This window comes from Salvelinus alpinus, chromosome 29 (genome assembly GCF_045679555.1).
Source record: "Salvelinus alpinus chromosome 29, SLU_Salpinus.1, whole genome shotgun sequence".
Classification (NCBI taxonomy): domain Eukaryota; kingdom Metazoa; phylum Chordata; class Actinopteri; order Salmoniformes; family Salmonidae; genus Salvelinus; species Salvelinus alpinus.
The window spans coordinates 18,289,203-18,303,053 of NC_092114.1; the positions used below are offsets into that span (position 1 = coordinate 18,289,203).

Here is a 13,851-nt window from a genome sequence, read left to right on the forward strand (position 1 = left end):
TCTGGCGGATAGGTGAAATAATTGTTCCATTTTATGATACAGTAATACTAAACTCAGCCAAAAAAGAAACGTCCCTTTTTCAGGACCATGTCTTTGAAATAACTTTACCGATCTTCATTGTAAAGGGTTTAAACACTGTTTTCCATGCTTGTTCAATAAGAACCATAAACAATTAATAAACATGCACCTGTGGAACGGTCATTAAGACACTAACAGCTTACAGATGGTAGGCAATTAACATAACAGTTATGAAATCTTAGGACACTAAAGAGGCCTTTCTACTGACTCGCAGATTTAATCCATTACCTCCCTTGCAGTCATTGCCATATATGACTGCTGAGATAGATACAATAGGTAACTGGTTGGATAGAGGTCACCAGAGGTACTCTGCAAACAGATGACAAAGACAGTGCCAAAGTTCACTTATTTACTAAGGACTGTTGGTTGGAGATTGGTTGGTAAAGTTGGATTTGTGTGTGGTTATGCAACAAAAGAGAGACATTACAAGCAGGTGGTTTAACATACAAGGTAAAAGTGATAAGGATGAATCTATTAAACCAATATATCTCTAAGGAATATAAGGAAATTACATGACATCTAAATGTTATGGCTTAACTAGAATATACATGGTAAATAGGAAACAAACATCCTCTTAACTTGGACGCACAAAACTGGAATGAAACTGAGGAATTGCTGGACATGATTTAAATACAAACTAAAGAGCCTGTAGGCCTGATAATTAGTGGCATGTGTGTATCATTGAGGCTGGACTCCCGAGTGGCGCAGTGGTCTAACATAACAGCCTACAGTGCAAATATCTGTATGTTTTGCAAATAACATTACAAACACTGTACATAAATTGAGCTTAAAAACAGTTATCCTACAATATTATTTTGAGTGAAGATAGAGAGAGTAGCTTTACCTATAGCAATGATATCGCTTCAGAATGCGGTTTATAATGTCACCGACAGTCGACCCCGGCAAGCAGAACGTGAGCAACTTACTTGTGCGAGACGGAGAGTGAAGGAGGGGATGAAAAGAGGTAGGTAGGTAAGGGAGGGAGGGAGAGACGGAGAGACGGGGAGGGAGAGAGGGAGAGACGGGGAGGGAGAGAGGGAGAGACGGGGAGGGAGAGAGGGAGAGACGGGGAGGGAGAGAGGGAGAGACGGGGAGGGAGAGAGGGAGAGACGGGGAGGGAGAGAGGGAGAGACGGGGAGGGGAGAGGGAGAGATGGGGAGGGAGAGACGGGGAGGGAGAGACGGGGAGGGAGGGAGAGACAGGGAGGGAGAGAGGGAGAGACGGGGAGGGAGGGAGGGAGGGAGGGAGGGAGGGAGGGAGGGAGGGAGAGACGGGGAGGGAGAGACAGGGAGGGAGGGAGGGAGGGAGAGAGGTAGGGAGGGAGAGACGGGGAGGGAGAGAGGGAGAGACGGGGAGGGAGGGAGAGACGGGGAGGGAGAGAGGGAGAGAGGGAGAGACGGGGAGGGAGGGAGGGAGGGAGGGAGGGAGGGGGAGGGAGGGAGAGAGGGAGAGACGGGGAGGGAGAGAGGGAGAGGTAGGGAGGGAGGGAGGGAGAGACGGGGAGGGAGAGAGGGGGAGGGAGAGGGAGAGACGGGGAGGGAGGGAGAGACAGGGAGGGAGAGAGGGAGAGATGGGGAGGTAGGGAGGGAGGGAGAGACGGGGAGGGAGAGAGGGCCTCGCCAGAGGCTCATTTTCCAACCGTGGACCAGGTGATGTCACTACACGTTCGAACTGGAGGATGTCCCAGAGAAAGTGAAAAAAAGACAGAAGAGAGAGAAAATAAACTTTTTCAAACAACTGCCAGCAAAAAGAGGGGAGGGGAAAGAAGTTGGACATGATCACTCTGGCAGTAACTGTTTCTTCCCCCCCTGGTAAGAAGGTTCCATCAGAAAAAGCCGGAGGGGAAAAACGGTGTGGAGTACAAACCGGACAGCAGCAAAAGGATTTTACCCACCTCAGCACGATTTTACCGTACATGTTGGATTAATGTGGTCGTAACTGCGGGGATCTATCATTAGCTGTAAGTATGGATAACACTTTTTATCGATTCCATTCACGCTAAAGCAAGTCATTTCTGTCAGCAGCGCACTTCTCACCCAGGCTACAATATTTAATGATAGGCCTGCAATGCAAGTGGTGCATTTTACTTTAGATAGTTTGCCAACTGTTTATGTTTGATAAGTTGAATTAGGCTATAGGTAATAGAATAGCAACCTCTACTTGCAAACACAGTACTCCGAGGTGTTTATCAACCAATCAATTGATTAGGCCTACCTAATGTGCGCATTGTAGCCTACAACTTAAATGGCTGATTTTGTAACGAAGAACTTGCTGAGAGCAATTACACGCAATTTAACATCTTATGACTGAAGTGGTAAACCAATTGGGAATCTTTGGAAGTTTTCCAAAAGAAGTGGAGCCTGATGATGATCGTGGTATAATAGAGGATTACCATTGGCGCAGATCTAGAATCAGCTCTATGTTCAATATACCGTAGCCTTACAATATGAGTGAGGGAATCAGGGAAAAAGAGAACTGGCTTTAGATCAGTTTCTAGCTGCAACTTCATCCGCAGATAGATTTGGTGAAGAAGTGAATTAGTGTGTAACTTCAGTTTCATGTGGCTGCCTTTGCCCAATGGACAAGAAATATCTGCATTCAAAGAAGTGGGGATTTCGAACGGAAAACTTTTATGTATGTCCAATGTGATAGGACTACTACGTTCACCAATCGCCTATGGGAAGCCAATTCTGTGCCGCTCAACCAACCAACCAAAGCGCCGAGCAACTCTCCACGGCGATGGAATGGAATAGATTTCTCTCGCGGATTTCTATAATGCCCACTAAGAGTTATTTCCACTGCGTTGGAGCACCGAGATTATCTGGATGTTTGCCAGACTTAAGTCACTTTGGAAGCTTTCCAGGTGTCACCATTGAGAGATAAGTGTGGAAATACTGTGGGTCGATATAGTTTTCTCATGACTCATGATAATATTCCTCTCCAGCTTCAGTCGGCTGCGCTTCTTTGGTCTTTTCAAAAGGTGGATGATTTAGTCTACCCTTCCCTTGAGGTTGAGCGGTGCCATGGAAAATGTTTGTAAATGTGATGTCAGCCAACCTAAACTACTACTTTTTACGCATGATTTGGAAATAAGAACCCCCCCCCCCCTCACACACACATTTAGTGCCCCCCCCCGACAACTAAGAGGGGAAATGACGTTTTAGAGTTCTTGCAATTCTACACATTTCGCCATGGGGCAGGCAGAAGATTGAGCAATTTTATAACTAATATCCTGCAATTCTACACATTTAGCCACAGGGTGGAGAGACATTTTTGCCGTTTTTAAGCTAATGTTCTGCAATTCTACACATTTTGGCCAAGGGCCCAAAGTAACCTCTTATGTCACTTATTCCTGGGGCCGGTCCTGGTTGAAGGCTAAGATCTACCATCCATAGGTATTGTAAATAGGGCCGTTTTTCCCCCCTACACCTGATCAGAAAAACAACTTTGGGCCTATAGCTTAAAGGTCCATGGTCAGGAGAAGCTCCTGGCCCAAACTTTTCAGTTTGCTGCAGCTAGTGACTGGAACGAGCTGCAACAAACACTCAAACTGGACAGTTTTATCTCCATCTCTTCATTCAAAGACTCAATCATGGACCTATTACTGACAGTTGTGGCTGTTTTGCGTGATGTATTGTTGTTTCTACCTTCTTGACCTGTGTGCTGTTGACTGTGTCCAATAATGTTTGTACCCTGTTTTGTGCTGCTGCCATGTTATGTTGCTACCATGTTGTTGTCATTTTGTGATGCTACCATGCTGTGTTGTCATGTGTTGCTGCTATGCTATGTCGTTGTCTTAGGTTTCTCTTTATCTAGTGTTGTGTTGTCTCTCTTGTCGTGATGTGTGTTTTGTCCTATATTTTTATTTAATTAATTTGTATTTTTAATCCCAGCCCCAATCCCGCAGGAGGCCTTTTGCCTTTTGGTGGCCGTCATTGTAAATATTAATTTGTTCTTAACTGACTTTGCCTTTTTAAATAAAAAAATATGACCAATCAATATTCCCTACGGAAGAGGAGTTTCGGTGATTCTCAGTGAACAAGGTTTCATCCTCCATGTTTGTGAGGCTGTGAATAAAGCTGCACGATTGTCAGAACAATTGTTTCCAGTATCTGTGCACTTCCACGTGCAATTTAAAATAACACGTGTGACCTTTACAGAGCAATCATCTAACCCAACTGCTTTTTGACAGAACTGATGGAAACTGGGACTGCTTTGGCTTCACATAACGATCACTCATGAACACTTTCTGAACGCAGCCCAGTGGAGATAGAGTAACGATGTTTCTCTGTCGTCCTTTGTAGCTAATTTGGTAGAGCATTTCACTTGTAACGCCAGGGTAGTGGGTTTGATTCCCGCAACCATCCATAAGTAAAATGAACGACTGTAAATCGCTATGGATAAAAGCGTCTGCTGAATGACATATTATTTATTAAATGAGACAGACTTTGAATATTGTCTCCATTAGATTTGTTCAAGTCTGTGCTTAACCTGGGTCAGTGAATATTTGGAGGGACTGTTGTAGCCTGAAGACGGTTACTGTCTTCATTCCTTGTCTCGTGTTGCAACAGGTCTGAAGTACATGCATGCTTAGCCTATTTGTGTGTGTGTGGGTTGGGGAAGCAGCTGGGTGTATGTGTGTGTGTTCTTATTGCTCAGGGCTCTGACCCTACAAAATGGTTTTGAGGTTGTTTTCATAGCACAGCACCAAATGCACTCCTCAGCATCTGAGAGGGTAAAGTCCTGTGATTGGGCTGTCACTAAGGGGGGAATTCCGACCCGAGTTAAGCGCGCGTAAATGGAACGTAATTCTCTTACAAATGCACTTTTCTCTCTAAGCGTATTCTGACCTTGAATTTAAGCATGAGAATCGCATGCTACTCGCCCGCTGTTAGTTTGGGGGGAGATTGAATAAATGAAAGTGTGTCTACAGATACGACTATTCTGACCTTGACTTCATTCCCTAATAATTCCACCACTTTTAAGCTCGAGGAAACCATGAATAAGGTTTAGCGAACCTACCGGTTCCAAATGGAAAAAGCATCTACTTGATTTTTTCCAGATAGAAATAACAGCATTCTCCATGCACTGTAATTTATAACTTGATAATAACTATTGATAAAAGCTAGGTAAATAAGTAATACGTTTGGATAAGGGAATTATTAATATAAATAACACAAATGTGACAAATGTGAAACCAGTCATATGGCAGCAGACTGAAGCATGTCAACATATCATCTTTCCCACAGTAAAATGTATGAAATGCTGTGCCATTATACAGAGTGGAAGCTGTACAGCCTTCTAACGTGCAGGGATGTAGGCTAATTAAATCCCTATGGAGGGGAGCGCAGACCAAGCAGTAACAGTTTGAACCAGACGCATGGCGCAATACTTGGCTGTGTCATCACACATGTCCATGGTTAGTGCAGACAATAGATGAGGGTATATCCTACTATTGTACACTATTCTCCCTATTATAATTATGTGTACACTAATCTTCCAACATTACCATGGGTTGAATATCTGAATGTGTCATTTTTCAGAATGAATTCAAACACGGTTTTCTTTCTTTCGTGTGTAAAGGCTCTCCAAAACCAGTATTTTATGATTCATAAATACTTTCCTAAACCTAAATAATCTACAAGATTAGAGTATTTTTAAATCTACCAATTGGTGCTGAAACGGATATATTTAGATGGCTTTCTTTTGTTGATCCCTAATATTCGGAATCCCCGGAATTGATATATTCTAGCGAGTCTGTCGTCAAAATTATACACTGTATTTAAAGGGATGGCTTAAGGTAAATGTACTGCAAACCCCATTGGATGAAAGGCCACGGGAAAATATGTTGGCCAGCAAGTGGGAAGGAGGGGTTTTCAGCTGTTTGAATAAAATCTATTCAGAGCGCGCAATGTAGCCACACTTGCAGAGTGTGTTACCTGAATAAGGTATGTCTGAATGTCAAATGCTGAGGCATAATGTCTGAATCAGCCCCTAAGTGAGGTGGACATAACCAAAATCCTTCTTCCAAGAGTAGCTGGAGTTAACACACAACAGATGCATAGACACAGACACACACTAATGTGCTTGTCACACAGGCACACACTCAAAAGTTTGTTTTACAATTGTTGTGGGGACCAAACAATTGATTCCCATTCAAAATCCTATTTTCCCTAACCCTAAACCTAACCCTAACCCTTAACCTAATCCTAAACTTAACCCCAAACTCCTAACCCTGACTCCTAAACCTACCCCTTAACCCTAATTATAACCCTAATCCTAAACCTACCCCTTAACCCTAATTATAACCCTGACTCCTAAACCTACCCCTTAACCCTAATTATAACCCTAATCCTAAACCTACCCCTTAACCCTAATTATAACCCTAATCCTAAACCTAACCCCTAAGCCTAAAATAGCCTTTTCCCTTGTGGGGACCAACGAAATGTCCCCACTCCTGGTTTTACTATCATTTGAGGACTTCTGGTCCCCACAAGGATAATAAAACCACACACACACACACACACACACACACACACACACACACACACACACACACACACACACACACACACACACACACACACACACACACACACCTTATACAAACAGTGCAACAACAATATACAGCGCTTTTATTGATGTTATAACACAAAAAATGATATTCAATATAACTCAATGTTTGTTTGACACTCACCTGTCTTTTGTGTGTGTGTGTGTGTGTGTGTGTGTGTGTGTGTGTGTGTGTGTGTGTGTGTGTGTGTGTGTGTGTGTGTGTGTGTGTGTGTGTGTGTGTGTGTGTGTGTGTGTGTGTGTGTGTGTGTGTGTGTGTGTGTGGTTTTACTATCCTTGTGGGGACCAGAAGTCCTCAAATGATAGTAAAACCAGGAGTGGGGACATCGTTTACCATTTAAGAACCAAACGGAAGCATACAGAGTAAACGGAAACAAAACGGGGAGGGACCTACCTGAATTTGTCCAATAGAAACTCTTGTTTTCGTTGCAAAACATTTTGTTAACTGTTACGAAACGTTTTGTAATATAATCGCTGCAATGAATACACCCTGCTCTCCTATGTTTCCTCCACAGACAGAGAGTCAGTCCCTCCTGAACTCAGGCTGACACAGAGCAGCAATCTACACTAGGCTAATACTGCCTTGATCTGCTACAGCCAGCTGTTAGAACATACTCACCACATGGGAACGAGAGGAAGAATGAGAGAGAGAATAAGTATTGCCAGGGCTGACTGTTTGTGTGTGTCGAGGCCAAAGACATGCACACTGTCTGTTGTTACTGTCTCTGTGTGTAACAACACTGTCTGTTGTTACTGTCTCTGTGTGTAACAACACTGTCTGTTGTTACTGTCTCTGTGTGTAACAACACTGTCTGTTGTTACTGTCTCTGTGTGTAACAACACTGTCTGTTGTTACTGTCTCTGTGTGTAACAACACTGTCTGTTGTTACTGTCTCTGTGTGTCGAGGCCAAAGACATGCACACTGTCTGTTGTTACTGTCTCTGTGTGTAACAACACTGTCTGTTGTTACTGTCTCTGTGTGTAACAACACTGTCTGTTGTTACTGTCTCTGTGTGTAACAACACTGTCTGTTGTTACTGTCTCTGTGTGATGAGGCCAAAGACATGCACACTGTCTGTTGTTACTGTCTCTGTGTGTCGAGGCCAAAGACATGCACACTGTCTGTTGTTACTGTCTCTGTGTGTTGAGGCCAAAGACATGCACACTGTCTGTTGTTACTGTCTCTGTGTGATGAGGCCAAAGACATGCACACTGTCTGTTGTTACTGTCTCTGTGTGATGAGGCCAAAGACATGCACACTGTCTGTTGTTACTGTCTCTGTGTGTTGAGGCCAAAGACATGCACACTGTCTGTTGTTACTGTCTCTGTGTGATGAGGCCAAAGACATGCACACTGTCTGTTGTTACTGTCTCTGTGTGATGAGGCCAAAGACATGCACACTGTCTGTTGTTACTGTCTCTGTGTGTCGAAGGCCAAATGTATAGACAGACGGTGACTTGGACATGAGCTTGTTAATAACATGTTAATGACATTTTAATGACATGTTAATGGATGTGGGCATGTTGCCTGTTAACATGATCCCTTCTGATCTTCACTCTATTTGCAAGGAAAACTCAGGATTTAGGTGCCGTTGAGGACCCATACAGACTTGGCCGTGGCATTTTTTTAAAGTGGCTAGTGATACATTTATTACATCAATTTTTCCATTATTAAAGTGGCTAGAGTTGAGTTAGTATGTTGGCAGCAGCCACTCTATGTTAGTGACGGCTGTTTAACAGTCTGATGGCCTTGAAATAGAAGCTGTTTTTCAGACTCTCGGTCCCCGCTTTGATGAACCTGTACTGACCTTCTATATGATAGCGGGGTGAACAGGCAGTGGCTCGGGTGGTTGTTGTCCTTGATTATCTTTTTGGCCTTCCTGTGACATCGGGTGGTGTAGGTGTCCTGGAGGGCAGGTAGTTTACCCCCGGTGATGCGTTGTGCAGACCTCACTACCCTCTGGAGAGCCTTACGGTTATGGGCAGAGCAGTTGCCGTACCAGGCGGTGATACAGCCCGACAGGATGCTCTCGATTGTGCATCTGTAAAAGTTTGAGTGTTTTTGGTGACAAGCCGAATTTCTTCAGCCTCCTGAGGTTGAAGAGGCGCTGCTGCGCCTTTTTCCCCACGCTGTCTGTGTGGGTGGACCATTTCAGTTTTCCCGTGATGTGCACGCCGAGGGACTTAAAACTTTACACCCTCTCCACTACTGTCCCGTCGATGTGGATAGGGGGCTGCTGTTTCCTGAAGTCCACGATCATCTCCTTTGTTTTGTTGACATTGAGTGTGAGGTTATTTTCCTGACACCACACTCCGAGGGCCCTCACCTCCTCCCTGTAGGCCGTCTCGTCGTTGTTGGTAATCAAGCCCACCATTGTAGTGTCGTCTGCAAACTTGATGATTGAGTTGGAGGCGTGCATGGCCACGCAGTCATAGGTGAATAGGGAGTACATGAGAGGGCTGAGAACGCACCCTTGTGGGGCCCCAGTGTTGAGGATCAGCGGGGTGGAGATGTTGTTACCTACCTTCACCACCTGGGGGCGGCCCGTCAGGAAGTCCAGGACCCAGTTGCACAGGGCGGGGTCGAGACCCAGGGTCTCGAGCTTAATGATGAGTTTTGAGGGTACTATGGTGATAAATGCTGAGCTGTAGTCGATGAACAGCATTCTTACATAGGTATTCCTCTTGTCCAGATGGGTTAGGGCAGTGTGCAGTGTAGTTGCGATTGCGTCGTCTGTGGACCTATTGGGGTGGTAAGCACATTGGAGTGGCTCTAGGGTGTCAGGTACGGTGGAGATGATATGGTCCTTGACTAGTCTCTCAAAGCACTTCATGATGACGGAAGTGAGTGCTATGGGGCGGTAGTCGTTTAGCTCAGTTACCTTAGCTTTCTTGGGAACATGCACAATGGTGGCCCTCTTGAAGCATGTGGGAACAGCAGACTGGGATAAGGATTGATTGAATATGTCCGTAAACACACCAGCCAGCTGGTCTGCGCATACTCTGAGGACGCGGCTGGGGATGCTGTCTGGGACTGCAGCCTTGCGAGGGTTAACACGTTTAAATGTTTTACTCACGTTGGCTGCAGTGAAGGAGAGCTCGCAGGTTTTGGTAGCCGGATGTGTCAGTGGCACTGTATTGTCCTCAAAGCGAGCAAAGAAGTTGTTTAGTCTGTCTGGGAGCAAGACATCGTGGTCCGCGACGGGGCTGGTTTTTCTTTTGTAGTCCGTGATTGACTGTAGACCCTGCCACATACCTCTCGTGTCTGAGCCGTTGAATTGCGACTCTACTTTGTCTCTATACTGACGCTTAGCTTGTTTGATTGCCTTGCGGAGGGAATAGCTACACTGTTTGTATTCGGTCATGTTTCCGGTCACCTTGCCCTGATTAACTTCTTACGGCTGAGATCCCGTTAATGGGATCGATATGACAACAGCCAGTGAAAGTGCAGGGCGCCAAATTCAAACAACAGAAATCTCATAATTAAAATTCCTCAAACCTACAAGTATTTTACACCATTTTTAAGAAAAAGTTGTTGTTAATCCCAACACAGTGTCCGATTTCAAAAAGGCTTTACGACGAAAGCTTACCATGCGATTATGTTAGGTCTGCACCTAGTCACAGAAAAACACAGCCATTTTTCCAGCCAAAGAGAGGAGTCACAAAAAGCAGAAATAGAGATAAAATTAATCACTAACCTTTGATGATCTTCATCAGATGACTGATGATAGGACTTCGTGTTACACTCATAGGACTTCGTGTTACACAATACATGTATGTTTTGTTCGATAAAGTTCATATTTATATCCAAAAATCTCAGTTTACATTGGCGCGTTACGTTCAGTAATGTTTTGCTTGCAAAACATCCGGTGATTTTGCAGAGAGCCACATCAATTTACAGAAATACTCATTATAAACATTGATAAAAGATACGAGTGTTATGCATGGAACTTTAGATAAACTTCTCCTTAATGCAACCACTGTGTCAGATTTAGAAAAAGCTTTACCGAAAAAGCACACCATGCTATAATCTGAGTACAGCGCTCAGAGACCAAACCGCCATGTTGTGGAGTCAACAGAAGTCAGAAATAGCATTATAAATATTCACTTACCTTTGATGATCTTCATCAGAATGCACTCCCAGGAATCCCAGTTCCACAATAAATGTTTGTTTTGTCGAATTAAGTTCTTTCAGGGCCGTCGATGTGTCTGCTTGGGGGAGAATATACACGACTGTGATTGTGATCGAAGAGAATTCTCTTTGTAGAAAATGCGGTCCGCATTTGATTGTAATTCAGGTGAACAAAAGGACTTGAGTTCCCGTATGTTGTTATGATCACACCACGTCACATTCATCATAAGGCATACACCCCTGCCCTTCTTCTTACCAGAGAGATGCTTGTTTCTGTCAGCGCGATGCATGAAGAAACCAGGTGGCTGTACCGACTCCGATAGCGTGTCTCGAGTGAGCCATGTTTCCGTGAAACAAAGAGCGTTACAGTCTCTGATGTCTCTCTGGAAGGCAACTCTTGCTCGGATTTCGTCTACCTTGTTGTCAAGAGACTGGACATTGGCGAGTAGTATGCTCAGGAGCGGTGCTCGATGTGCCCGTCTACGGAGCCTGACCAGAAGACCGCTTTGTCTGCCCCTTTTACGGCGTCGTTGTTTTGGTTGGCCGGCTGGGATCCGATCCATTGCCCTGGGTGGTGGGCCAAACAGAGGATCCGCTTCGTGAAAGTCGTATTCCTGGTCGTAATGTTGGTGAGTTGACGTTGTTCTTATATCCAATAGTTCCTCCCGACTGTATAAAACCTAAGATTTCCTGGGGTAACAATGTAAGAAATAACACATAAAAAAACAAAATACTGCACAGTTTACTAGGAACGCGAAGCGAGGCAGCCATCTCTGTCGGCGCTGGAAGTAATTAATACTTACTGAGGCTGCCTGTTGCTGTGTCAAGGAACAATCTACTGCACATTCATACTCATTACAACTGATTGTCTCCGGCTGTGTCGAACGGTCAAATTAGTTGTTGTGTTAGAAAAAAAACACGGGTTTGACTGATTCATTGGGGTTGCAAATAACTGGTATAGCTGAGTATAGAGTAATGTCTCGATGTGTGAGAAGTGTGTCTGTTTCCAGTCCCAGTGATGTCCAGATGGATATAATGAGGATCATCAGACTACATGGAGTGACATTTCTCCCATATGAATACTGGCCATCGGTTAGCTAATTCATTTACATTGACTGTACCTCATCACATTTTCAACCTCATCATTAACACATTTGCTCTGATTTAGCTATTACCATAATCAGGACACTTAGGGATGAAAATTGTAGCTAATTCTGACGGTAGCTGGATGTGGGATTCAGACCTGCAACTCCCAGTTCAACACCAATACATCTAGTTGAGTCTTCTTGGAATTGACGTGGTCGTGTACCGCCTGTTTCTTACAATGTGTTCTCCAATCACAGTGTTGTTTGATAATGTTTATTTTCTCTCTCTCCACCTCCCTTCCCTCTCTTTCTCCCCACCTCCCTTCCCTGTCTTTCTCTCCACCTCCCTTCCCTCTATATCTCTCTCCACCTCCCTTCCCTCTATATCTCTCTCCACCTCCCTTCCCTCTCTTTCTCTCCACCTCCCTTCCCTGTCTTTCTCTCCACCTCCCTTTCCTCTATATCTCTCTCCACATCCCTTCCCTCTCTTTCTCTCCACCTCCCTTCCCTGTCTTTCTCTCCACCTCCCTTCCCTCTATATCTCTCTCCACCTCCCTTCCCTCTCTTTCTCTCCACCTCCCTTCCCTCTATATCTCTCTCCACCTCCCTTCCCTCTCTTTCTCTCCACCTCCCTTCCCTCTATATCTCTCTCCACCTCCCTTCCCTGTCTTTCTCTCCACCTCCCTTCCCTCTATATCTCTCTCCACCTCCCTTCCCTCTATATCTCTCTCCACCTCCCTTCCCTGTCTTTCTCTCCACCTCCCTTCCCTGTCTTTCTCTCCACCTCCCTTTCCTCTATATCTCTCTCCACATCCCTTCCCTCTCTTTCTCTCCACCTCCCTTCCCTGTCTTTCTCTCCACCTCCCTTCCCTCTATATCTCTCTCCACCTCCCTTCCCTCTCTTTCTCTCCACCTCCCTTCCCTCTATATCTCTCTCCACCTCCCTTCCCTCTCTTTCTCTCCACCTCCCTTCCCTCTATATCTCTCTCTCCACCTCCCTTCCCTCTCTTTCTCTCCACCTCCCTTTCCTCTATATCTCTCTCCACCTCCCTTCCCTCTATATCTCTCTCCACCTTCCTTCCCTCTCTTTCTCTCCACCTCCCTTCCCTCTATATCTCTCTCCACCTCCCTTCCCTCTCTTTCTCTCCACCTCCCTTTCCTCTATATCTCTCTCCACCTCCCTTCCCTCTATATCTCTCTCCACCTCCCTTCCCTCTCTTTCTCTCCACCTCCCTTCCCTCTATATCTCTCCACCTCCCTTCCCTCTCCCTTCCCTCTCTCCCTCCTCCCTCTCTCCTAGGTAGCAGTTGAGGTGTGTGTGTGTATATCCAGAGGAGTGTGCCATGAGGAATCTCAGCTCCTTCCTGGTTCTGCTCTCCCTCAGCCTCTGGTCATGGGACCTGGTGACATCATCCAAAGGTGAGTCTATTTTCTCCACGCAGTAGTCTGGTAAACCGATAAATACAACGTGTTCCAAGCCGTTGCATTTGTCAGGAGTAGAATGTATTATCTCCTTCTCATGTCTGCTGCCTCTACTTCAGAATTCTACTTCAAATGATGTTTCTGGTTCTGATCCTTTCATTAGACTTCCATCTGCGGTGGTGTTTCATCTATCTGAGTGTTTTGTGTGACCTTCCAGACTTCCATCTCTCTTCAGTCTGACTGTCAAAATCTCTGAATTCTCTGACTTCTTTGTCTGAATTTGAAAAGGGTGAAGCTTGGGTTCCACTGACACACAGTATTGAAATGTGTATTTCATCAGAATCAGTGCAACACTAGTCTGCTAGAGCTCTGTGGCTGTTTGAGTGTGTGTTTGCATGTGTGTGTGTGTCTGTCGGTGTCTGTGGGTCTGTGCGTGACCACGCCTGAGTGTGTGGTTGAGTTGGTAGCTGTCAGGCCTAGCTGTGGTCTAAATGTTAATGTGTTTGTAGTATGTGGTTGTATTCATGTTCTATAACCCATTCATTACTCTGTTATGAGTCT

At 45.1% G+C, this 13,851-nt stretch overlaps 1 protein-coding gene across 3 annotated transcripts in view; it reads left to right on the forward strand.

Annotated features, from left to right (window-relative positions):
- The first annotated feature begins 1,892 nt into the window (after nt 1-1,892).
- Nucleotides 1,893-13,851, forward strand: part of LOC139559195 (collagen alpha-1(XVI) chain-like) — a 136,322-nt gene continuing 124,363 nt past the window's right edge. For 2 of the 3 annotated variants that reach the window (XM_071374969.1, XM_071374973.1), the window contains exons 1-2: nt 1,902-2,038; nt 13,169-13,287. In XM_071374969.1, coding sequence (XP_071231070.1) covers nt 13,212-13,287 — 76 coding nt within the window. In that variant the 5' untranslated portion in view covers nt 1,902-2,038; nt 13,169-13,211. Of the gene's footprint in view, nt 2,039-13,168; nt 13,288-13,851 lie in introns of all 3 variants that reach the window. The other variant, XM_071374972.1, reaches the window with a different exon arrangement.